This window comes from Clupea harengus, chromosome 11, assembly GCF_900700415.2.
Source record: "Clupea harengus chromosome 11, Ch_v2.0.2, whole genome shotgun sequence".
Taxonomy (NCBI): Eukaryota; Metazoa; Chordata; class Actinopteri; order Clupeiformes; family Clupeidae; genus Clupea; species Clupea harengus.
Window position 1 is genome coordinate 24,855,770 of NC_045162.1, and position 23,688 is coordinate 24,879,457.

Genomic DNA, 23,688 nt, shown 5'->3' on the forward strand with positions numbered 1-23,688 from the left:
TACTCGACATGTACATCAACATAATGTTAAAGCATGGGGAATACGAAATGGACTTGGTTGTGGGCACTGGAAGTAAGGGTCACTACTGGTCTGTTCTTAAATCACAGGGTTGTCATGCAGGACCCTCAAGGGCTTGATTCAGGTCTTGTTCAGTCATTTAGGCAACTAAACCCATGTTGTTCTTATAGAAAAACGGACACAGGATATTTGGCCGCTGCACTTTACAATTACAGAGGATGGGAAGAGGGGCAATCAGTAAAAATGTCCCTGATCATTTGACCTGCTGTTACAAGAATAGCAATCCCCAAGCGGCCTTCCTAAAAATTGCAAGACGTTCACCGATTTCCATAAAACATTTTAAGACTACACTACCCATACTTCGCCATTGCATGTTAAACGTCAGCCTGGAGCGACGCATGGCACTTACTACTAAAGCAGTTTACAAGCGTTGTGCCGTATTTTCCTTCTGGAAACGTGTCAGCAACGGACTCATTCTGCCTCGGTTAGGTACATGCTAATACGGCCATTATTAGGACTTTAAGGCTGCTGTCATCTTGGAGACTCCCGGGGAAAATGGAATCGTTTCTACGGAGCTCTCACGATGCGCTGAAGGTAAGGGCAACGACCGTACGAGGGTCGCGCATGGTTGGCTTGCTTCATCCATTTTCTATTTATAGTTGTTCTTATTGGTCGTCGTAATGAATTCGCCGACAATGCTCACGTTGTTAGATGTCTGGCATCGAAGAAGTGACCTTGTTGAGGAAATAAATAAGGGTAGACAACGAATTGCGCCTTGACATCTCCGGTTTTGGGTTAAAACTTTGATAAAGAAAACATTCTTTCTCGCCTGTTTCTCAGCAAGTGCTTAGTATGGTTTAACGCTCCAGTGATCACTGCTGCATGCAATTTGTTGTCTGATGCCAAGTGTCAGTGAACTTTTCAAATATGCATTACATACGGAAATACTCAAGATACTCGTAATATTCTTGTATGTATAGCCTGCTGTAGGTATGTCGGTGTCCATTTTAAGTTATTTCCAAACTTCCCTTGCCATCCCATTAGTATGTATTGTTGAATAAAGCTGGAAAGTCTATCTGGAAATTGTAGGCTGTTCATGTATAGGCTACTTTATTTGCAAATCTTTGAGACAAATATTGCCATTTGAACCTGGGAAGATATGGAACTCTGCCTCTTGAGCTTTGGGATAAGCTTTTAACACCTTGCCCCCTGACATTTTTTTTCTGGCCGATTTACTTCACCTTGCGTATTAGGATGGTTCTGTTGGCAGAGGAAATAATACCCACTGTGCAGCATCATATGATCAGCCTTTCGTAGTAGGAGTCGTGTGTCTCCCCGCTCTCAGCCCTGGACATCACAGTAGGCGTGTTTTCAACCCAAACAATGCCACCTGCTGTCAACATGTAGTGAGGGAGATAAGGACTGATCACCACTTTATTCACCTCACATGGCTTGCTAATGACAGAGTGAGGAACCATAGGGAACCAGTGAAATGGCTTGTGTCTAGACACACACACACACACACACACACACACACACACACACACACAGAGCTTTCAGGTCCAACGAAGCATCCCTGAGTGTCTGCAAAGAGAAGACAAGTCAAACACAGCAACCTCTGTGGAAGAACCAGGATGTGTGCAGTATGTTTACCCACTTTCTCCTGCTCCATTTCAGCTTCAACATATCCCCCCCCACACACACACACACACACACACATACTCTCTTTTAGCTGCACTCCAGGGATAAAGGAGATGGAATTTTTCCACTATCTACCCGTGACTTTTGTCTGATGTGGTAATTATCACATGAGCGGTTGTGCGATGATCACAACTCTATTTTTACACGTGGTGTTGAATCTGTTGTCATGTCAGCTGTGACTTCAACTTATTTGACGCTGAGAAGGTCTCCTTGTCTCCCTTGTGTTTCCCGACCAAAAAAAAAAGAGAAGCTAAGCAAAACAAAGTCAAGCGTGCAGTGAGTCAGAGAACATCATTAAGCACTTGCGTCACAGAAGCCTCCTGTGTTACACTGAAGTAACGGAGCAAGCTAAAGGCTAATTAAGCACAGACAGGGCCTTCTTACAGAAGGCAGACGCCGCTTGACTCCATCCACCAGTGACACTCTACCATTCGCTCCTCAGCACCCACTCAGTTGCCTGAGTGATATGTGTCACACAGGTCACTCCTTCCTGAGTTCCTAAGATATTTTCACACGGAGAAAGAAATAGTTTGCGTTCCCTGGGAGTTGTACCCATGACGAGTTTGGCATTGCTACTTTACTCCTCAGTATCAGAGGCCCACTCTGAATCCGGTTTTTATGCCATCTCTAGGGTTAGGGGAAGCGTAAAAGTTTATATGACGCACTTTAAAAAGAGGAAGAATTTCAAGCTACAAAAACCATAACTCTTCCGTAATGCCCAAACATCTTTGAGTTCGAACATGGAGGACACTGACCTGTCGGGATGTAGGCTACAGTGGTTTAGGGAAACTGAGCGGCTAAAGTCTAGTGTTTGTCTAGTGTTAATATAGCATGTCCCGTGAAGTCCTGGGCCATCCTGTAGCTCAGCCACTGGAGAACGTTCTGGGGCTGGAGCCCCGGATGTTGTCTAGGGCCCAAGGGCGCCTCATCACCAGGGATCAGCATCATCTGTCAGACTGCACCGTGGGCATCGCTGGAGGGGTTCTCGAGTGCACGGCTTTGGCACAGTGCACTGCCAGGACATTATACTGCCCTGGATTCCCATCCCTATCAGATTGCCTGGTGCCCGGAATCTCTTCAGTCTATTGTATTGATTTCTTTAACCTTCCTCTGCAATGAAATGCCTTTTCAAACCCCACTTAACACAGTAGTAGGGTGAGATGGAATTTGAATAGGTTGCCAAAATCTGTGCTTCTATTATAGTGTTTTAAGTCCACCTTGCTGCCTGATTAGCTAAATACTGAGCTTTGTAATATCACATTTTTGTTTTGTTTTTGTTTTTGTTTTTTAATGGGCATATGGCAGAGTTTCAGCAGAGAGAGCCCAGGCTTCCATGTGGTCATGGGAAATGAGGCATGCGACCTGGACTCCATGGTGTCAGCCGTTACTTTTGCCTATTTTCTGTCCAAGGTAGGTCTCACTTCCTGTGCCTCAGACGTGATGATACTGCTGTATGCCATGTCATGTTAATGTGGACCTGTTTGAGTCAGTTGGTAATGAGGGTCATGGGTAACTCAATGAGTTCTGGGCTGTGACAGTGTAATTGATGTAAGCTCCATTTGTACCTCCAACAGTATTTTGGGCCAATGTTATTTTGTCTCTTAATACATTATACTTAATCGAGTTAGTAGAAACACAATAGACTCCTTGTGGCAGTTCATAGTATTGCATGTTCTTAAACCTAATCTTAAACCTATTCTTAACCTTAAATGTATATTGCATATTGACATTTACTTGATTAAGAACAACATTCTATGTGTCACTTAGTTTTAGTGTGAAATAGATCAAATCTAGCAGGAACACAATATTACGAGTGGCTGTGTGTTTCAGTCAGGTTTATTAACAAAGGGAGATCCTGAGGTGTCTCCTCAGGTGGGACAGGAGGGGGAGGAATATTAGTTGCTCAGCCATCTGTCATCTCTTCCTGGGCAGACGCTGGAGCCGGGAAAGGTGGCGGTGCCTCTTCTCAACATCCCGCGGGCGGAATTCCAGTTGCGGTCGGACAATGCTTTCCTCTTGAAGGAGTGCAGCCTCGCTCAGAACCTGCTGGTGTTCCGTGACGAGATCAATCTTCGTGCTTTGCACAAGGCGAAACAGCTGACCCTAACGCTGGTGGACCATAACGTCCTCCCCAGGTCTGCTGCCTGAAATGACTCTGTGCACTGTTGATGAACCTGTCTGTCTGTCTGTCTGTCTGTCTGTCTGTCTCCCCATGTCTCCTTTCCATGTTTGTGCATGTCATCATTTCCCTTTTGCTTCAACAGTTTATTTATCTATTTTGAAGTATTCTGTAAAAGCTTTTAAATGTGCTTGGATGTGTACTCATCAAAACCCCATGAATGCACTGGCCTCTAAATAATTGACACGAGGCACCAGGAGTGCATTTTAACCTGAGCCACTAATGGCTAGTTAGATGTCATTGAAGATGTTACAGCATACTCTCTTTGCCTTCTTGACCTTGTGCTGTTTCTCCTCTCTCTCTCTCTCTCTCTCTCTCTCTCTCTCTTCATTTCTTCTTTTCACCTTGGATTGCTCTTTGCCCCCATCTCTCACACATCATCCCTCTCTCTCTCTGTCTCACCCTCATTCCTCCTTCTCTGATGTTGTGCTCTTATGTGTGTGTGTGTGTGTGTGTGTGTGTGTGTGTGTGTGTGTGTGTGTGTGTTTGTGCGCAGTGGAGATGCTGCTCTGGAGGAGGCCGTGGTGGAGGTGATCGACCACCACCTCCTCGAGAGGAAGCCCTCGCCTACGTGCCCAGTCACCGTGGAGACGGTGGGCTCCTGCGCCACGCTGGTGACGGAGCGGATCGCGCAGAGGGCCCCAGAGGTCCTCGACCAACAGGTGGCCCAGCTCCTATACGGTAACTACCATGGACATTGAATCCCTGGGGGGGGGACCGGACAGGAATGCATGGAGGATTACCCGACTCCACGGCCTTGATCTCTGTGTGCCAGACAACCTGGCTTTGATTTGGAGCCCTTTGTGAGGCTGGATTGATGAGCTCCCAGCATATGAAGTGCATTAGTTGCCATGTGTTTCTGATTATGTCTTAATATTCAGTTGTTAATGAATAAAAGAGCCACCATCTTAATGGCTACTGCATATTGTTGTTGCGGTTTTGTCAAGTGATTATAAGTATAGCTGGCATAGGAAATGCAAATAGTCTTGCCCTCCCCAGTGGCCCAGGGTTCACATGCCAGACAGCCTAAGCTCTTGTCAAGCACATACATACACTATCCCATGCCACACCTGAAAACTAAGTGTTCATTTATGTTTCACTGTAATTGGTACTGTAGTTTAATCTCGAAGCCCGACGTTGGTTGATGCTTTTCTGGAATGTGACGTTCATCAGCCTCTATTTAGAGCCTCTATTTAGCGAGGTTGCTGTGATACAGTAGAATCTCATGTCTGTGTAAATTGAGTTAAGGAAATTCCTCCTGCTGTCTAACTCAGGCACCATCGTGTTGGACTGCGTGAACATGGCACCCGAGGCTGGGAAGGTCACTCCCAAAGATAGCAAGTATGCCAGCCTCCTGGAGTCTCGCTTCCCAAACCTGCCACCAAGAGGCGCCCTTTTTCAGTCCCTTCAGACTGCCAAGTTTGATGTATCGGGTGAGTGGGTGTGGAGCAGGCTTTCTCAAGTGATGAAATCCTCCAGATCTGTCTGTGTCCGTTGATTTATCTATTTTATGCCTTTCTGCTTGTGTGCTTGCTGGCTCGTTCTGTCCATAGTGGGATGACATTTTCTCATGTACAAAGCAACATTAACACAGTAGCACGGCGTAGCAGTCTTCTGTCGTTTCAGCCCTATAGAGGTGATGCGCTCAGGCTTCAGAGAGTTATGATGATGGTGCTCAGGGCCTTGTGGATAAGATGCCAGTGAGATCACTATCTTTTGAGAGATCCAACGCATCGCAGGGAGTTTGACGAGGCCTTTTCATGTGTTCACAGGTCTCACCACTGAACAGATGCTGCTCAAGGACATGAAGGCTACCTCCAGTGGTGACCTTAATCTGGCTGTTAGTGTTGTATACATGACACTAGAGGTAAGCGTCACGAGTATTGCTGTTGGTTGATAATAGGCTATTTTGTTCTATTCGGTGGGCATGAAGCATTCATTCCCGCCCCCAAAACTGTGTACTTAGCCATTTTGACTCAGACTTTGACTAAGAATGGCATGGTACGTAATTGTGTCGCTATGTGTGCCTGCTATGAATAGACAGCTAAGATATACACTTAGGCTTAGAATGATTACATGCTATCTAATGTTCACCCAGAATTGGTACATAAAGTTAATGTGCCGTGTGCCCATTGCTTGTTGAGTTCCCCTCAAACGGAGGTTTTCATGTCGGAGAATCCTAAAACGTAACTAAATGGAATTGCTCCGACAAAAGCATGCTTGTTCTGGACCAGCATGACATAGTAATGGACTGATCCCAACCAGTAATGTGGATTCCTGAGCTGTAATGAGTGAACAAATGCGCGGATGTTGCAATGCGTGCGTGCAGTCAGACACTCCCTGCATAAGCACAGGGTTGGGTATTGTGTTTGACACACCCATAAACTACACACACACACACACACACACGCACGCACACACTTAACATTTGGACTAGGCAGGAGCTTTAGACTCTCATGATGACTCTCCCCCTCTGTCTCACTTGAAAGGAAGAAAGTCCAAATTGCCTCAGGTCTTCCATACTAAAGTCTATTTCCCCCCTGCAGGCTTTCCTCCAGAGACGTGGCCTGCAGCAGGAGCTGTGTGAGTTCTGTCACAAGCACAAATACAATCTGCTGGTAGCCATGACTATCTCCTTCAGTGAAAACAAAGAGCCGTTCCGGCAGCTTGCGGTCTACAGCTCCAGCACTCTTTACCGGGAGGAGGTGATGTTTCATGTTAAAACTATAATCCAATATGAAAATGGCCAGAGATTCTAGAGCACGGAGCTTTGCAACGCTCTATGATCTTTGGTAATGTGTTTTTTTTTTTTTTTATTGCAATTGATAAACCTGGATCTGGGCAAAACAGTGTCTGGGGTTTGTGTAAGCTGTGAAGAACTACATATATATTTGACCAGCTCTTTTGACTCCACATAATTTGGTTTGCAGCTATGGCATAGTGGTTTAAGTAATGGGCCCTGAAATGGCAGGGTCAGATCTCCTTTTTTTTTTTTTTTTTATCTCTTTGTTCTCCTTGATTTTTACAAATTGTGTCATTTCTTCAAATTCATGTTGTATATTAGGCAGGATGGGTGTATTTCAGGAGCTGGAGGTCCAAGTTTGAGCTTGATTTTTATATATTTTTCACAGTTAGAGCAGGGGATGTTTTGTGGCTACTAATGGAGGCTTTCCAACTTTGACTTCAGGCAACGAGAGCACATAAGCTGCAGCCTAGGCTACGTGTTAGGCAACCAGCAGAGTGGGCTGCTTTTAGTCAAAAAGCAAACCCTTTCTTTCTTTGAAGCTAGACCTTTCTCATGGGGATAGTTCACCCGGAGAGGAAAAATCTGCCATTATCCACTCAACCTCATCCAAGTATTCACCCGTAAAAGATTTGATTGTCAGCTGTGTCTTGTACAGCAGAGTGTCAGTGAGCAGAAATAACCAGCCACGATACATTTCCATAGTGGAGAAGAAATGCTGTGCTCTAGATAGGAGAAGTGACAGGCTGCTGTCCGACTCCTTTTGTGTTTAAAAAAAAAACAGACAAATATGTGATCCGGTTGACCTGAGAATGACAATAGAATGACGCAAAATTCTACAATTCTAACAGTTTTGTGTCTTTAACAAGAACATCTATGCTTTCTTGCTATTTTCCCCAGAAATATCCCAGAAGCATGTTCGGTGTATGTAATGTATCATTAGCTTGATCTGAGGTTAATAATGAATGATTAGGGCACATGAAAGGCTACTGGACACTCCTATGGAAAATGTTATTTAAATGTATAGAGGGAGAATCGGGTATCCTCACAGTTTGTGTTTTATCTCACAGATGAGTCAAGCCTTGGACAAAGCTCAGAATCCCAGCTTGGAACTCTCTCCTATGAGCAGCCCGTACTCTGACGTCAAGGCATACATCCAGGGCAACACACTGGCGTCTCGCAAAAAGGTTTTACCCATCATCAAGGACTTCCTCAAGTCCTGGGAGAAAAGAATTGCCCCCTCTGGAAACCTGGATGATTTCGGAGACCTGGAGGGTGTCTGCTGCCCGGGGATGGAAGAGGGCGGTCAGTACCACTCTCACCGGTGCACAGAGGACTCTGGCATGGAGGAGGACTCGAACGTGCCCCCAACACCCATGAACAGCCTAGTGGAAGGCTGCCCACTGGACGACGGCCTTCCCAGGATCAGCGAGGAGGCCATAACGGAGAAGTTCAGCAAGATGGCTAGCCAGGAGGACCCGGAGGACGAGACAACAGGGGGATTGTGAGTCTCCACAACGTGGACCTTCTGCCCACCTCACATCTGGTCCGAGGAATGGGAGTCCGCGCGGACCGGCAGGGTCTGCTATGGGACTTGTGGGATTGTTTTGGCCTGACCCTGACTGCATGTGTGTAGTATTGACCTGCATGAGTAACACAGAGGACGACGACATGGAGGAGCAGCTTGACTGTCAACGCAGGTCAAACAGAGGTCAGGCGGAGATGCTTGGACTTGCTGCAGATGATGTGATCTAATTGTGAATGACGACACAAAGCATAATTGCTCAGCGTTTAAGACATCTACTCTGTTGTTGTTTTTGCCTGAGTGTATGGCCCTTATGGTATGTATCTTCAGATACATAAACCACCCTAACAAGTGTCCTGAATTCAGTTATCCAGTTAAGCTTAGCGTTTTATTTAGACTTGATGTTTTCTTTTGACATCCAAGGTTAGGTTAAATGACCAGATCATGGTCTGCATTAAAGGGATGTACATTTAGATGAAGGTGAGGATGATTAGCTTTGTGAGAGGATTTGATTGCCCTTCGCTACCTTCTATTATGACCCTCTAGCTTTAAACCTTGTGGAGCCTTTCCGAAGTTTGTGATATTTTGAAATGTGGTAGTACCGAAACCCAAAACATCTGCTTTAATCTTTAGATTGATTTAAACATATTTATGGAGGTTCCTACCAGTGTAGCTATATTCGCTTTGCGTGTGAAGAATGGCTCAAAGGGCCTGCAGTACACATTTTGAGGTACAATCGTGTGATCCTAAGTACAAAGGGTGCCAATATCCATGGTGGGTATATTATAAAGGGTATTTTCTAGGTTTCTTGTAATGCCTTTGATGAAAAGCAGTACAAAGAACATATTACTCACAAATGTAATTATATATATATATATATATATATATATATATATATAATTTGTTTGGAGAGGAGGGTTTCTTTAGAAGCAATTAACGAGACGTGAAGGTTTAGTATACGCATCCTGGCGTGCCATTCTGGACCAGAGAGCGGCTTTAACTTTTTAAGATCAGAGCAATGAAGCCTATGGTAAGATCAGTGCTCCATGATTGCTTTGAACATAGGCAGTGGCACCAGGCTGTTCTGTCTGAATGACGGATACGTCTGCTACAACATGTTATGTTTTGCGTGCATTATCCAAAGGAAACATGAGTACGAATTGATAATCTTGGAAAAAATCAGTGTTTTACAGGGTGAACTTTAAATTGATTTTTTTTTATTATGACATACCTTGAGTAATGTTTAAAAATGACAGTGTTTCACTTTGATTAAGTGATCTATATAATTTATATAGCATGTACAAATGCTAAATCGGGGATTCAATTGTCTTATATATGGTACTTATGTACATGCATTTTGAGGGGCAGCAAGACAATGTGACTGTTCCCGGCATCTGCTTATTTCTCAGTTACTTCACCAGCCAATATTGGGTGGACGGTATTTCTTGAACTGAACTGGTCAAGTGTCAAGTGTTATCTAATGACCAAAATATAGCTGTTTATCTGTTTATCCATAAATTGTACACACCTTACCAGATAGTTTTACAGGACAATCATTCATAAGCCAATGATTTACCACTACATGTCAGACTTAATTGTTGTTGCCTCATTTAAAATTGTGCAAATGTTACAAAATGTATCGTTCTCCAGATGTGCTCAATTACAATTTCAGTATTAAATGATTTTTAACACAAAGGATTTTTTTGTCATTTTCAATGTATGTTTTTATTGGTTAATATCTTTGGTAAAAAAATGATTTTGTAACTAAAGTGGGCTGATTACTTATTATTCATTCTTGTTAATGCAACATCATACAACATGTGTGGCACTGTAACAACTTTTCTCTAATATACACAATGGCTTGCTGGGATCCTGAAAATCCTAGGTGTTTAGGACCATGGGGATATCTTAGTCTCTTTAGTCTCTCTCTCTCTTGCGCACTCTCTCTCTCTGCCTTGTTCTAGGATGGCTGCAGGAGAACAGGGTTGCCCAGGTGAGGGGCGAACCAATGGCAGGAAACTCCCTTGTGGATTCACTGAAATGTAGACAAACCAGTAGTGCCTGGAGCGTGTAAGTTCTTTTGACAGATATAGAATCACACCCAGCCCCTGTAACTGACTTCCTCTGAATAGGGACAAGAGATCAGGGCTCAGCCCTGTCCATTGATGAGGCAACAATTGCTTACTGCATCTGCATCTGCCAAATGCTGTAGGACGTCAGACCCTCAACATGGGAACCTATTCAGACCGGCAGGACCAATATATGCTGAAAGGGTAAGTCTTGAACTTGTTCAATGACAATTCCTTCACACCTAAAATACGAAACTTTTACAGCTTCAGGTGCTTCTGTCATTCAGTGATGAAAGACATCTCCAGTACGTCATGTATGTGCAAAGAGAACCCGAACTTGTATAGAGAACATTTTAAGTGTCAAACAAGAATCTGAAATCAAAAGTATTTGTATGGTGGCTTGAGATGTCTGAAGTGTGTGCTGGTTGCCTGCACTGAAGGAAGAAGTGTGAAATCACAACTTTGTGTTGTGTAACTGAGGTCTGTACAGCAGGGACAGTTTCATCCAAACGGGAAGTCTGAGCTCGGCGGGGTGGTCAGACGTTATAGATGTGGAGAGTTTATGTAAGATGTGTGAAATCACAACGGTCTCCTCTCCGAGGGTTCTGACAGTACCACGCTGCCAACACTTAGCTACTTGAAAAGGAGCTACGATAACGTATGTTTCAAGCCACCATTCAGCTGACATCATTCACACTGTTTTTGGAAACTGATTGCGAGCCACTTCAAAGGGTCTAAGTGGCCAGGCCAAATGTCAGTCTAATTATCGGGTAACTTTGTGTGAATGGAGGTTAAAGTGTCCTGCTCCATCACTGGAGGCTATGTGTGGTCTTTTGGGAGCACTGGACTGAAAGTCTGTCAATAAGGACATGGACAGCCACACAGATGTTTTCCTGTTCTCTGTGTTGTATTTCTTTATTAACTTGTCAACATCTGTGCCGTCTCTGAAACTTAAGTCATCTGTATAACCATTGGATAACAAGAGGCAATTTTTAAAGGACAAAAAAAAAAAACATTTTCCATGTTTGGTGTAATGTCCTAACTGATGTAGCAGTGAAGCACCATGCTCAAACATGTCCCGTGCCCGGCCTGCGGTGTCATCTAAAGCCAGGCCTTGTAAACAGATGAAGCAATATTTGTCTTTGAAATCTCTTCCTGACTACTACATCATATGTCATTAATATTACCTCAGACAAACCCATTTTCTCAGTACATCATCTTTATGTTTAGTTGTGCATCATACAAGTTAGGCCATAGAGATGTCTCAACAAACAGATTTTGTTCAAAAATCATCTGTAAGCCACTTGTGGGCCGTGTGGAATGAACTTAACAGTGTGACACAGTCCCTGAAATTTAGTAATTAGCACCCTGTTAGGCAAGGCTTCAATACAACATGTTTTGTCCTAAAGTAAACAGATTTAATTCCTGTCTGTTCTGGACAATTACATTTAGCCTGGCTCTGGGTGTAACCACAACAGGATGATTGGTGTTACATCCCTGTGTCGGATTCATATGGGCGTTGAGAGGAATGCAATATCTGTCTAAGATCCATAAGAAAGAACAAAACCTCGAACAGGTATTCACACCTCTATTGCGTCATTCATTGTGCGTTAATGTGCAAACTGACTGACTGACTGTCCCAATCTCCACTTTCCATCATTTAATGGAAAAAAGAAAAAAAAACCTGCAGCATTATGCCAATAGGGAAGAGGCTAACATGCTAATTCCAGAGCACAAAAGAACCCAAACTAGATGTTCAGGTCTTTACAGCCACGTGTAATGACGTGGGACCTTAAGACAGGTTAACTGTATAATATACGGTGTATGTAATCCTGAACACAGTAAAATGAAAATGTTTAAATAAGAAAATTGAGGTAGTTAATGGTGGGTGACAAGTTCTACAGCCTGATTTTAATATGCATTTTTCCGTTTTGAATCATATAGGTTATAGCCTATTGACAATAGATTCATTCACAGTACAATTATTAGTTAGGCTACATTTTAAAACGACTCTATTCTGTTATCGTTAAAAGTCCTCGTGTGAAGTATTGTGACTGTAGAAATTATGCTGATGTCGGCCTGAGGTAAATATCTGTTGGTGACCCGCCCTTTTTTTCAGGGAGGTGTAGAAAGTCACCTCACCTCTCAGGTGTAGCAACTTTGTCATCAGGTGTAGAGCGCGCTGATTGGCCGAGAGAGCCCTCTGTTTGCTGTGTGGGTTCCTTACCGCAGAATGTAGTGCTAACACAAAGACGGCTCCAAGATTTCCTCTTTAAACTCAGTTGGGTGTGTGCATTAGATAACAACATCAGCCACTTTTAATGAGATTACAACCAAATGTAAAAGGAATAGTAATTTAATACCTGAGCTCGTAACCTGGCTTCCTCACAGATAGAGTCGGTGAGTTGCGTTTGTTTGTTTTTATTTCCATATTTACACATTGAATAGTTTCATGGATACGCAAACAATGCACTGCGCTTGACATTACACGGTCTGCCTTGTAGAAATTTCCACGTCTATATGTTTATGTTGGCTTTAAGCTACAGGACCAAAACTGTCAGTTTTACTCAACGTTAGACTAACGCTAATGAGAACGTTGAGGAGCTTTAAAGTGATGATAAGCACGGGCAGCAGGTGAGTTCTATATTGTGTTATGGAGGTCATACATTTTGGAGTTGTATTTGCATTTTGGTTCAAATTAAAGCAACGCGTGCATCTATTTATTGGCATCATGTGTTTATGATTCTGCTGTACTGTATGAAATCGTGTCGTTATCTGTGTGCATAGCCTATTTTTGGTACTTTTCTTCCCAGTGTTTTGTATACCTGTCTCAGAAGAGGAAGTAAGACCTCTATAGTGCTTCGTATATAATTGTATAGTTATTGGCTCTGAATATTGTCAGATGACCATCCCAGTGACCGCTTGATTTGTTGTGGTACCAACAAGTACCAAATGCTTGCTCAGAGGAATAACATTGGCTGCTGTAGGCCTCAGACCTTGTCAAGTCAATGTGAGGGACAGAGGCAGTTGTTGCCAATGACGGACAGAGGACAGCCCGCCACATGGTCCCAACCTGTGTGTGTGTGTGTTGCTGCCTGCTCTCAGTGAGTCTGAGTACGGAGTGAGTGGGCCTCGAGTGCATTGCTGCACCTGCTGGGGGGAGCTCAAGTGGAACCAGAGGACGTGGTGTTCACCTGGTTGTACGAAGGGAAGCTGAGATAAAATGGCTGTTCTGATGAGTGTACTGGGATTTTTCTGAACAAGGCCTCACCTATACTTCTATATATATAATAGTAACGTGCTGACGCTGTGCTTTGAGTCATCTGTGCTGTAATCTATATGGGCATTGTGTTAATGTTGTCTTTCATGTATTAATGTTGTCTTTCATGTATTGGTTGTATTCTAGCCTAAATGGATATCAGAAAACATAGTCTTGAAAGGACTTGATGTTGAAGTCAGAGATATAGTTAACACACTGGATGAAGCATATATTGAGTACTGAGTAATCGGTGTTAGCACGCACTCTGTTTTCCAGTAATCAGAACTGCCACTTCCTTGGGGCTTCAACAGAAAGGGTGCATCAGATCACATTAACCTGAATCTGTTCCTAGGGTTTTGCCTTTTGGGGAGATCCTGCGAATGGTGAACATGATCCTAGAAGTGACCTTGTTTTTGTCTCTCTTTTTTTCCGTTGACCTCCCAGGAGTCCTGAGCACCCCGGGCCACTGTCTCATCTCCCAGACATGGAGCTGAGGGAGGAGTGGCAGGACGAAGAGTTTCCCAGGTCTGAGGAGCCCACTACAGTACCTCCATATGTGCCCCAGTCTTGATTGCCTGGTAGCCTTTTACTAATTATGAATGCATATCTGTGTCTGTCTTTTCTTTTGTCAATTCTCTCACAGGCCGCTCCCTGAAGATACACTGAACCAGGATGATGAGTTGGAGAGTGCCATTGCCAATGGAAACAGACCCGGTAAGCACAGGGATTTGTAGGGGAGTCTGCTCAGCCTGCTGGGAGCTGTTGGGTGCTTCACATGTTGGCACTTGAAGGGTGACTCAGTGAAAGAGCTCCATGCTCTCAGTTTAGGTATTTACATCCTCAAAGAACTATGTCTAGTGTTAAGTGATACGGATAATGTAAAGGTTTGTTATATCATTACTTTAGGATTTGTACATTAACATGAAAGATTAAGATAGATATATATTCAAATGAAAGATCAAGATCTGGTATTAATGGTAGTTTTGCCTCATTGGTAAGTCTTCCATTCAGTTTTATTTACCTTATTTTACATCCTACTATTTTTAAGATGGTTTCTTTGGTTATGAAAGTATGGATTAAGATGCCATCTGCTGGTCTTCCATTGTTCTTAGTGAGATGTTTGAAATTCCATGCATCCTTTCCTATACTGGTGGCCAACATATTTGACTCTCTTTACACATTGTTTTCTACACAAGGTGCCCTTAGATTATCTGTAATCTAAAATACTGAGAATGAGGGTGAACGAATGTGTTTTACAACCAAAAATAAACGATTAAGAAAGAAAACGGATGCACCCGCCAATGAACCGCCCTTGACTGCAGAGCATATGACTTGAATGATGCACACATACAGTGCATGTGACTGAGCTTGTGTGATTGGCCGCGGGCCAGCTCCCCCCAGCAGCCTGGCGCTCTCGGGGCACCCCGTCAGGAAGAAGCGTCTGGTGGCGCCCGCGCTCAGCCTCACGCTGTCCAAGTCCGACTCAATGGACCGCAGTCTCAAGTCCGAAGAGTTCTCCGCTGCCGCCCTGTCGCCCTCACCAGATGACACAGACCTGGACATCAACCTGGAGGCTTTAGAGACGCCGTCGGACAGCGAGTCCTGTAACTTCCCCAGCAGCATGCACGACCTGGAGTGGGAAGGTAACCAACCTGGGAGACTCTGTCAAACTACTGTGTGTGTGTGTGTGTGTGTGTGTGTGTGTGTGTGTGTGTGTGTGTGTGTGTGTGTGTGTGTGTGTGTGTGTGTGTGTGTGTGTGTGTGTGTGTGTGTGTGTGTGTGTGTGTGTGTGTGTGTGTGTGTGTGTGTTGGACGGTGTCCTAATCAATCAACTTGTTGTTTGACAGACACTTAATTGCTGGCAGTAGTAGGGCAGAAAATACCTCATGCACAAGAGCAAGTTGGGGGAAATCAATTGATGTGAGGGAGACTCTTAAGTGGTGTTTAATTTTTCTCAGAGGCTCTGTATTCACTGTGCTTACTAAAGGAGATGTTGATGATGGAGTACACTCTGAATTCAGTAGAACATAATATGAGTTACTTTGGTGGCTGATTAGCAACAAACCTGAGCACCAGACTGCTGGAATATAAAGGAATCATTAAGGATTACTAGATTTGTTTTGTACCATTCTCTTGAACTTCTCATGAAGGCTTGTTAATTCGCTCTGATTAGGATTTGGCAATCCAGGCTCAGAATAGTAAAAAATCCTCCTTACCAAACTAAGGATGGAACTAATGATGGTTTTATCCGCTCACTTGAGGGTGGTAGAAAAACATGGCATTACTTGGGCCTCCTTCACTACTGCTGCTTGCCTGCCTTTGGAACCCAACCAAATGTATCCTGAGGAAAGGGTCCATCCTATCCTGGACCCTGCTTTGAAATGCTAAGATCAAACCGTACACTTGCATGTGTAGCATATTTTGCATAAGCTGTTTTGAACACCCTGATCCCTGTCTGTCTTCCCCTGACTGGTTCCCCGTGTGGCAGATGACTTACCCAGGATGGGGGTGATGGAGGAGGGCAGGGCCAGCTCTCCAGCAATGGCCAACCTGGAGCTGGACCAGGTGGACAGCCGTGGCCGCCGCTGGCGTCGCTTCTGTATCTCGGGCCAGGACTACCACGTCAACATGAGCGTGATAGAGCCCTACCTACAGGTGCTCTCCCACGGAGGTGAGTTTGGAGACAGACATGTTGGAACAGAGCTGCTGTGAACTGTGTTCTACTTGGGTGATGTCTAGAACTATTAAATAGTTCTTCTGGTTTTTGTTATTAAAAATATTGAGAAACTTCTATTTAGAACTGATGAATGATTTATTACAAAACCACTCTGAGAACTAGTCGGAGGTACTCCGGTATTTCACTCCCCCTGAACAACTATTTTTGCCAATAAATGCTTTTGTTGATAACCATTTTCTTAAAGAGCTAATAAAGATTTATGAGTATAGATTCTCTCACTGTTAGTGAAAACACAAGGACCTAGGCACAAGTATGTGTTTTTTTTTTCTTGTTTTTTTAGGTTACTATGGCGAAATAATGACTGCCATCATCTTGTTCTCATCGTGTTACCTGCCGGAGAACACAATTGAGAACTATGAATATGTAATGGACAATCTATTCAAGTGAGATGGTTGTTTCTACATATCACAAACCTGGAACATTTCATGTTTTCTTGCAAATACACACATTCACCTTTGTGTTTGGGTTGAACAGATCTTCTCTGGATGGAGTTTTGTTTGTTTCTGCAATAATATATTAATACATACAATTTACATGTGTGCAATCCATTTAACAAGCCATGATGAGCCTTAATAATAAAAAAAACATTGGCATAACAACAGTGAACAATAAATAACATTAGCATATCGTATACTCTCAGGTACATAGTGGGAACGCTAGACCTTATGGTGTCGGAGAGCTACGTCATGGTCTACCTCTGTGGGATGGCTCCCAGGAACAAGATGCCTGCCATCAAATGGCTCCGGCAGTGTTACAACTCCATTGACAGGAGGTGAGTTTCACTGTCTGTTCAAATAATATCAGATTGTAACTATTTAAAACCGAAGCTGCATGGCAAATCAATATGAGGCACGTGTACTCGGAGGGGCACTTGTCTTCAGAAGACTGCATAATGGTTTCACGGCATAAGTAGTAATCTTTCAGAACTATCCTAATGTACTATTTGATTCAGATGCTCAGATCATTCAGATTTTCAAAAAGACCTATTTGAAGTGAGAGTGTATCTCAAGGTAGCCATTGTGCAAGTCCTACACTAAAGGGGTAGGAGTCAGGCAGGGTGACCGCCAGAGGATGTCCTCTCCACCACCGTGTCACACAAGCCTATGGGTCGTCTTCTCATTAAAGATACATGAACTGAAATTGCTCCACAGTCCGCTCGCAATGACCTCTGTCTCTCCTATTGACAAAGCTTCTATGCTGGTAATACACATCGTCCACGAAGTCACAAAAATGATGCCAAGGTGAGGGTTCTTGTTCTGTCAGAAGGGGGCGCTCCAGTTAAAACGATGGCCTTGTGCTGTTTCCGCTTCGCTGATGTCCTCTGACAGGAGTGCCTTAAAGGAGAGGGGCGCGTTCTCTCTCTCTCTCTCTCTTTCCCTCTCCTGAGTGCTCTGTTGCCCAGGCCCTGGGATGAAATATGACAGGAATGCTGCAATTATTCATAGCCTGTGTGGGCTGGTATCTCAGGAGAACAGTTCCCTGCGGGCATTCCTCAGATAACCCACTGACCCCCTGCTCTTCACAGCATAGACCTGCTCGCACTGTGCACAGCACACACAGCACACACAGAATGTTTGGAGAGCTAGAGCCACAACTTGAACACGCCGTAATGTCCCACCTTTGAGATGTCAGCTATGTGTGATGTGACGCCCTCCAGTCCTATACACATTAAGCAATTCTACACATTTTGCCCTTCCCTGATGGTATTTTTAGAAGCCTCTTTTTGTGCAGCCCCTTTATGCTAATGGTGGCTATTCTTCATTAAAGTCCCACCCAGTTGTCACCCCCGTTCTTGTCATTGTTGAAGGTCATAGGTCCTTTAGAATCAATGTAGTTTGAGAAGCTGAATACTTCCCCTGGTGTTTTGTGGTGAGAGGGCAGTGCTTAGTAGTGCATATTTCTCTGTGTATTTTGGCAGTGCTGTAACTTCTCCTTATCGCTGTGAATGTATGTGTTTGCACAGCCCATATAAAGGCAGCTTTGTAGCCCCTCGCATCTGCAGTGATGTCTGTACCTACCACATAAGTCACGTCTGCCTGTTAGGTAACACGTTTTAGGAGATTTGATACAGATTTGAAAAATAGTCATCCCACTCTTCAACTGTATTTGTATCTTCATGCGCAATGCAAAGAAGTCTCAATATGCCATACACACACACTCAAATCATATCAAACGTATGCAGACATTAATCAAAAAAGAAAAGCTAGTCTCTCTGCATCTGGTATTTTGGGAACGTCACAGTAGTGACTAAGCTGCTGAGACACCTAGCCATTAGCCTACCTGTCGAGCGTCATCTGTGGAAAGTCTGTCGAGTCAAGCTCATGACAAATCATGAAGTCATTTGACAATTTTGACGTCACTAATTGTTGTTCCAGTTACACTAACAGCTGAAAGTCCCTCAGGCCAGCCAAGGATCTGTTGATCTGGGCAAGGGTGAAGAGACACGGCAGACATGACCTCACGCGCTGAAATAGGAATTGGAGGCATCTGGGGATGGACAACAGTGTAACAGTGTACTGTTACCAAGCAACTAGACGGTGTCCCATCATACCGCAGTCATGTGTTCAGTGGAGCTGAAAAACACCGAAACATTCACAGAAAAGCCCTCTCAGAAAAACACTGATACTGGAGAAAGGAGACGGTGGAACCTTAAACAGACAGAAAATAAATGTCAAATATACTTCAAATAACATTTGTCTGTAGATAAGTTTACGTTTTACAACAGTGTTGGAGAGGAAGAGACCAGATGTTTTTGGTTCTTTTTTTTGTTGTTTTGTCTCAAATGAGGGTGACCGTCAGTGGCCTAAGTGTTGCATTTCCTCTGTAACTTGTGGTCATGGATAAAGTTTATAAACATGAAACGAGGAAGTGTGTAGAGTGGAGGCTTACAGTAAGCCACAACAGCGTCATCCATGCTGCTGTTTTGAGTCATGGGGTTTGTTTACATGAGTGGCCTCTGCTGTGGGACCGAGCAGGCTGTGGGGGAGGAGAGGCCAACTCCCAGACAGCTGTCTGGGTCATCACATGCGCTAAACTGGTGACTTGCATCATGTCTTCCTCCTCCTATGGGCTACCCATAAGGCTACTAGCCACACAAACGCTCCAAAGGGCACGGAAGCCATACGTAATTGTTGCTTTGTTCTCTCCGTGTCAAACTATTGATACCCAAACTGCTGCTGTTACTGGTTTTTGTCTTAGCTTTTGGGTATGGGGTATTGTGATGAAATGAAGTCCTGTCCTGTGCATAAAAGGTTGCATCCAGTAGTGTGTTCATGGGTTACCAGTTGTAAAAAATACAATTGTGACTAATAAGTTTTGCTGTAAGGAGCCTTCTTTGAGGTGAGCTGCAGAGGTACACTGCGTACCTACATATGGAAGATGAGTTGTGGGACTAGGAAAATAATGCCGCTTCAGTTCATGGTATGAATAATATTGCCACATCATTTTCACAAAATTCCAAAAAAGGTGGATTTTCCATTCTTTCTTCATCCTTCTTTTAGGGAACACAGGTGCTGATAAGATTAAGGGAACACGGTCATACTCCCAAGATGTGTAAATCTATCCACACCCGACAGACAAAGACGTGTTTCGTAACACAGTTCTTCTCATCAGGCATTCTAGTCTGTTGAGTGTTGAGTTTCAGCTCAAAATGTTATCCGTCATTGTACAATCAGTTTAATTTATTAGCCTGGGATGTTGCCGATTTTCCATTTCTTGTCTTGTACATGCAGTCCAGCATCTGGATTCAGTTTTTTTTTTCTTTTTATTCTAAACGGAGAGTAAAGTTTTGAATTGGAGCTGGCCTGTCCAAAAGTCAATGGCAATGTCAGTTGAGTGGAGTGCTGTACATGATATGAAATCTGCAGACATGTAATTTGTCTTTGTTTCTGTGTAGGTTGAGGAAGGACCTGAAGGGTTTGTTGGTGGTACACCCAGTGTGGTATGTGAAGGCTCTGATCACACTCGTCAAGCCCTTCATAAGGTAAGATTCCAGTTCATCCAGTTGAGGATTGTGTAAAGACACTTCATTCTCCAAAAACACTTGTTTATTTAGAGTTGATTAAGAAGGCAGTGGATCGCTTGAGTAACCCTCTGTAGAAATCACACGAAGATAGAATTGATTGTATTTCTATGGAGGAGAGCCAGCAATTTCCCAAAAATCACACATTGACTTGCTCAACCAGAAATGAACAAATACCTCACTACCATTTAGCAAGAGCTGTAGCCTCCTCCAGGAGGGTTATCACAGCAGAGGAAACTGAAAGCGGTGGCAGCCTAGGAGACGCTAAAACCTCTCGCAGGAAACTGACTAATGTGTAAACTTGTGACCTGTCGACTGTGGCACAATAGCATTTTGTCCTGAAACATCTTTTTATTTCTTGTTTTTGAAAAGGTTACCACTTTATGGAAGTACGTCGGGAAGTAAGCAGGAAATAAATTAGATGATAGACTGGACAAAATGTTTCAGGACAAAATGTTGTAATGACTAAGTTATAAAATGCATCACTTGTAACATTTTTGATACAATTGTATGAAATGACTCGGCGATACTTTGATGACCCTGTTGCCGCCATTAGGATTTGATGCCTGGGTTTACACATATGTTCCTTTGGTCCAATGGTCCAATTAATTCCAAAATGATCTTGTCATGTTTTTTTTATGAAGTAGCAAGTGATTTTGTCAAATCTATGGTGGTCTTTACATCTATCAAAATATAGGTTCTGAGTATTCTGAATGGGAAAAGGTTATATTTTCACTAATCATTTGGTTATAGTTCATCCATGGGTCAGATCCTCCACAGACATGTTAAAGCCTGTGGTGTCTTCCTTTTAGTGAGAAGTTTAGCCGGAAGGTGAAATTCATTCAAAGCCTCCATGAGCTCTCCGAGTTCATCCCCATGGAGCACCTGGAGATCCCAGACTGCATCCGAGAGTGAGTGGCCCCTCCTTTGCCTGCCTCACATGGAGTCCATTTGTGGAGGCTTTTATTCACAATTATTTGTAGAAGAGCAGAGCACTGTGAAGGCTGCCTTTTAAACCATCGCCATGTGGGAGGTGGACGGCCTTCATGCTGACTCTGCCTTTATGTTGTTTCATTTGGAGTCCCGAGCACAGGCGGCTTCCCAGCTGTTTTTGCCAGTATGAGACGGACCTTGACGTGTGTGTTTTCAATAAAATTGCTGCGTTTAATGGTTTGAGCAAACAGTTTATATGAACGAGTAATTTCCCGTGTATTTTCTTGTAGATATGACGCCGAACGGAGCAGCTGAGCCCCCCCCCACTGGTTGGTTTGTAAATACAGCGATGACTACATAACAAGGCTAAAGGTGAACGCTCAGAGCTGGAGGCTCCGAAGCAGAGGCCCCGCCAGTGGTCAGAGTCATCTCTTTATGTCCACGGACTCTAATTTAGCCTCTGTCAGAGGTCACTGTTGTCTTTCTGCACACAACCTGCTCTATGGATCAGTGAAGAGACATTTTTTAAAAGATCTTAACTAGAAGGAATGCACTTAACTGAGGAGACATTTTTGTCTTAATGCAGATGCACGCCCATGCAACAAGGAGCTTTGGTAACTTATTTGATGAAGTTGTTTTTATAGCAAAAGAAACAAACGAATGACCTTTTTAACCTCAAATTGTGATCAACAATACTCTTTTTGTTCATCTCTCCCTGATTGCACAACACCTGCCATAACGGCTGAGGACTGATTAGAAGAAGTGTGCAACCCCAGCAGTGTTGCATAACACCCGTGATTTATGAGCATGTAATCACTGCTGTGTAAAAAAGGGGCACATCTAATCTAGTTGTGCGAGTTCAGTGAAACTTTTATTAGCCAAAATTTAATGAATCTGGCAGCACATGGTTCCTGTTACACTGAAACCCCCTCGGTTTCATTACAGATTCATCAGACTTTGGTTTCATGTGTTACAACTACAAGCCAAGCTACTTTAATGCAAAATTGTGTTTAGGGGGAGAAAGTAACAGTCCAGGCTATTACAGGCAGTGAGTCATGGTTTAAACAATGGGCGAAGAGTTTTACAAGACCCATTTTATTTTAATTTTGTAAGTCAAATCCCTCTGCATTCTCCATTTAATGTTGTTAGATGCACTGTTTTTCCTTCCTCCTTTCCACCTTCAGATGTAGGGCATTTAATCGCCGTACCTCAGGGCAAATATTTATACAAGGGAACACTTGGACAACCTGTACTTTCCAGCGGCCAGGATGATTACAAGCACTTATGCAGCAATGGACCTTCAGACGGTTTCAGATAGATTTCAAAGAGGGGAATGTAGTGGATATGGTTTTGTCTGCTGCTGTGATGACTTGGTTGTGAGGATTGTAATACAAGAACTGGAGGCTGGGAACTGTTTTGAAAGTCTCCATTGAAGCAGTTTGGTCTTTGAGGAAATGGGCTTTGGCAGGAGAGGGAAGTGAGGTAACGGTACGGTGTGCATTTTAGTTATAAACAGGAACCAAGTTGTGCTGGTTGGGAAGGTTAAATAATAATTTCCTGTTTGAACCTTTTTTCCTCTCACTGTGATTCTCATATTGGGAGTCAGGAGATGTCTGCAAAAATGTTTAATTGTTTATTTAAAATAAGTGTAAATAATGTGTTTAAAAAATAAAAGCATAAATATAATTGAAGGGACATTACAACACAAACTAATAATTTTAACGTTTTTTTTTTTTTTTCAATGATAGTGATGAAAATAGTTGTTTGATTTAAAGGACATGCGAGATTAGTCAGAGATTGTGGCTGACATTGAGGTAAAACTGCCAACCACCTCTCAAGCTTGATGCTTGTTACACCTCATACTGTGGTCTCTGAAGGACTCCCATGTGCACACTTCTCCACGGGAGGCTGTTTTTGGCAGTGATTCACTGCATTGTTAAAGAACGGAAAGCCAGTTGTTTTTTTCTGTCCTAATGCTCAGAGGGAGAGCTCTTGGCATCATCTGTTAACAGACTAAAGATCCATGATTTGCCTTTGTTTTAATTTCTGCTCTGCTTGGGTGTTTGGATAACGACTTTGTGTGGATCTGTCAGATCCCAAATTGTAAATAAAATGTTACCATAATGCTGCTGGTCAGAGTTTATTTTTCAGTTCTGTTTTTTGTTATGGCTGATGTAACGGCCGTCTGCTAAAACTGTCAGTTGGACCAACAGAGAGTTTGTGGTGATGTTGAACAAAAAATAAATGAGGTTTTCCCAAGGCTGAGAACAAGCCTTGCCTCATGCATTCCGACTTGGTTTTCCTGAGGAATTTGTATCCCATTACATGAATCCCTAAATGTGTTCAACCCACTGGCCTGTTCCATCTCATTGCAGCCTGTGGGTGATGAAGCTGGAACAGCGCCTGAGCACCTGCCCCCCCGACACAAACCGCTCTTTATAAGCTGAAGGGTGGCCAAAAAACACAATTTCCCACACAACCGTCAAACCTACGGCCTGAGCTC

The 23,688-nt window shown here is 43.5% G+C and overlaps 2 protein-coding genes across 3 annotated transcripts; both read left to right on the plus strand.

Moving 5' to 3' along the window:
- Window positions 1-382: 382 nt before the first annotated feature.
- prune (prune exopolyphosphatase) lies at window positions 383-9,861 on the plus strand. The gene is made up of 8 exons (XM_012837485.3): window positions 383-612; window positions 3,025-3,129; window positions 3,652-3,854; window positions 4,395-4,579; window positions 5,173-5,331; window positions 5,671-5,765; window positions 6,445-6,603; window positions 7,712-9,861. The coding sequence occupies exons 1-8, from the start codon at window positions 574-576 to the stop codon at window positions 8,147-8,149; spliced, it is 1,383 nt and encodes a 460-aa protein (XP_012692939.2). The 5' UTR covers window positions 383-573; the 3' UTR covers window positions 8,150-9,861.
- Window positions 9,862-12,405: 2,544 nt separating this feature from the next.
- Window positions 12,406-23,309, plus strand: bnipl (BCL2 interacting protein like). Of its 2 annotated transcripts, none has more exons than XM_012837464.3 (10): window positions 12,406-12,635; window positions 13,939-14,019; window positions 14,138-14,208; window positions 14,886-15,137; window positions 15,983-16,165; window positions 16,512-16,614; window positions 16,872-17,003; window positions 20,127-20,213; window positions 21,065-21,163; window positions 21,476-23,309. In XM_012837464.3, the coding sequence occupies exons 2-10, from the start codon at window positions 13,979-13,981 to the stop codon at window positions 21,498-21,500; spliced, it is 993 nt and encodes a 330-aa protein (XP_012692918.1). In that variant the 5' UTR covers window positions 12,406-12,635; window positions 13,939-13,978; the 3' UTR covers window positions 21,501-23,309. The 2 variants fall into 2 exon arrangements, with proteins under 2 accessions (XP_012692918.1, XP_031432347.1); XM_031576487.2 differs by lacking the exon at window positions 12,406-12,635 and adding an exon at window positions 12,745-12,869.
- Window positions 23,310-23,688: the final 379 nt, after the last annotated feature.

Bases quoted from the DNA above. Each gene is read 5' to 3' on its own strand.
- prune (XM_012837485.3), top strand. From the start codon at position 574: ATGGAATCGTTTCTACGGAGCTCTCACGATGCGCTGAAG. The intron at 613-3,024 runs GTAAGGGCAACG...GGCATATGGCAG, and splicing joins GCTCTCACGATGCGCTGAAG to AGTTTCAGCAGAGAGAGCCC. The intron at 5,332-5,670 runs GTGAGTGGGTGT...ATGTGTTCACAG, and splicing joins TGCCAAGTTTGATGTATCGG to GTCTCACCACTGAACAGATG.
- bnipl (XM_031576487.2), top strand. From the start codon at position 12,823: ATGAGAACGTTGAGGAGCTTTAAAGTGATGATAAGCACGGGCAGCAG. The intron at 17,004-20,126 runs GTGAGTTTCACT...GTTTCTGTGTAG, and splicing joins TACAACTCCATTGACAGGAG to GTTGAGGAAGGACCTGAAGG. The intron at 21,164-21,475 runs GTGAGTGGCCCC...ATTTTCTTGTAG, and splicing joins ATCCCAGACTGCATCCGAGA to ATATGACGCCGAACGGAGCA.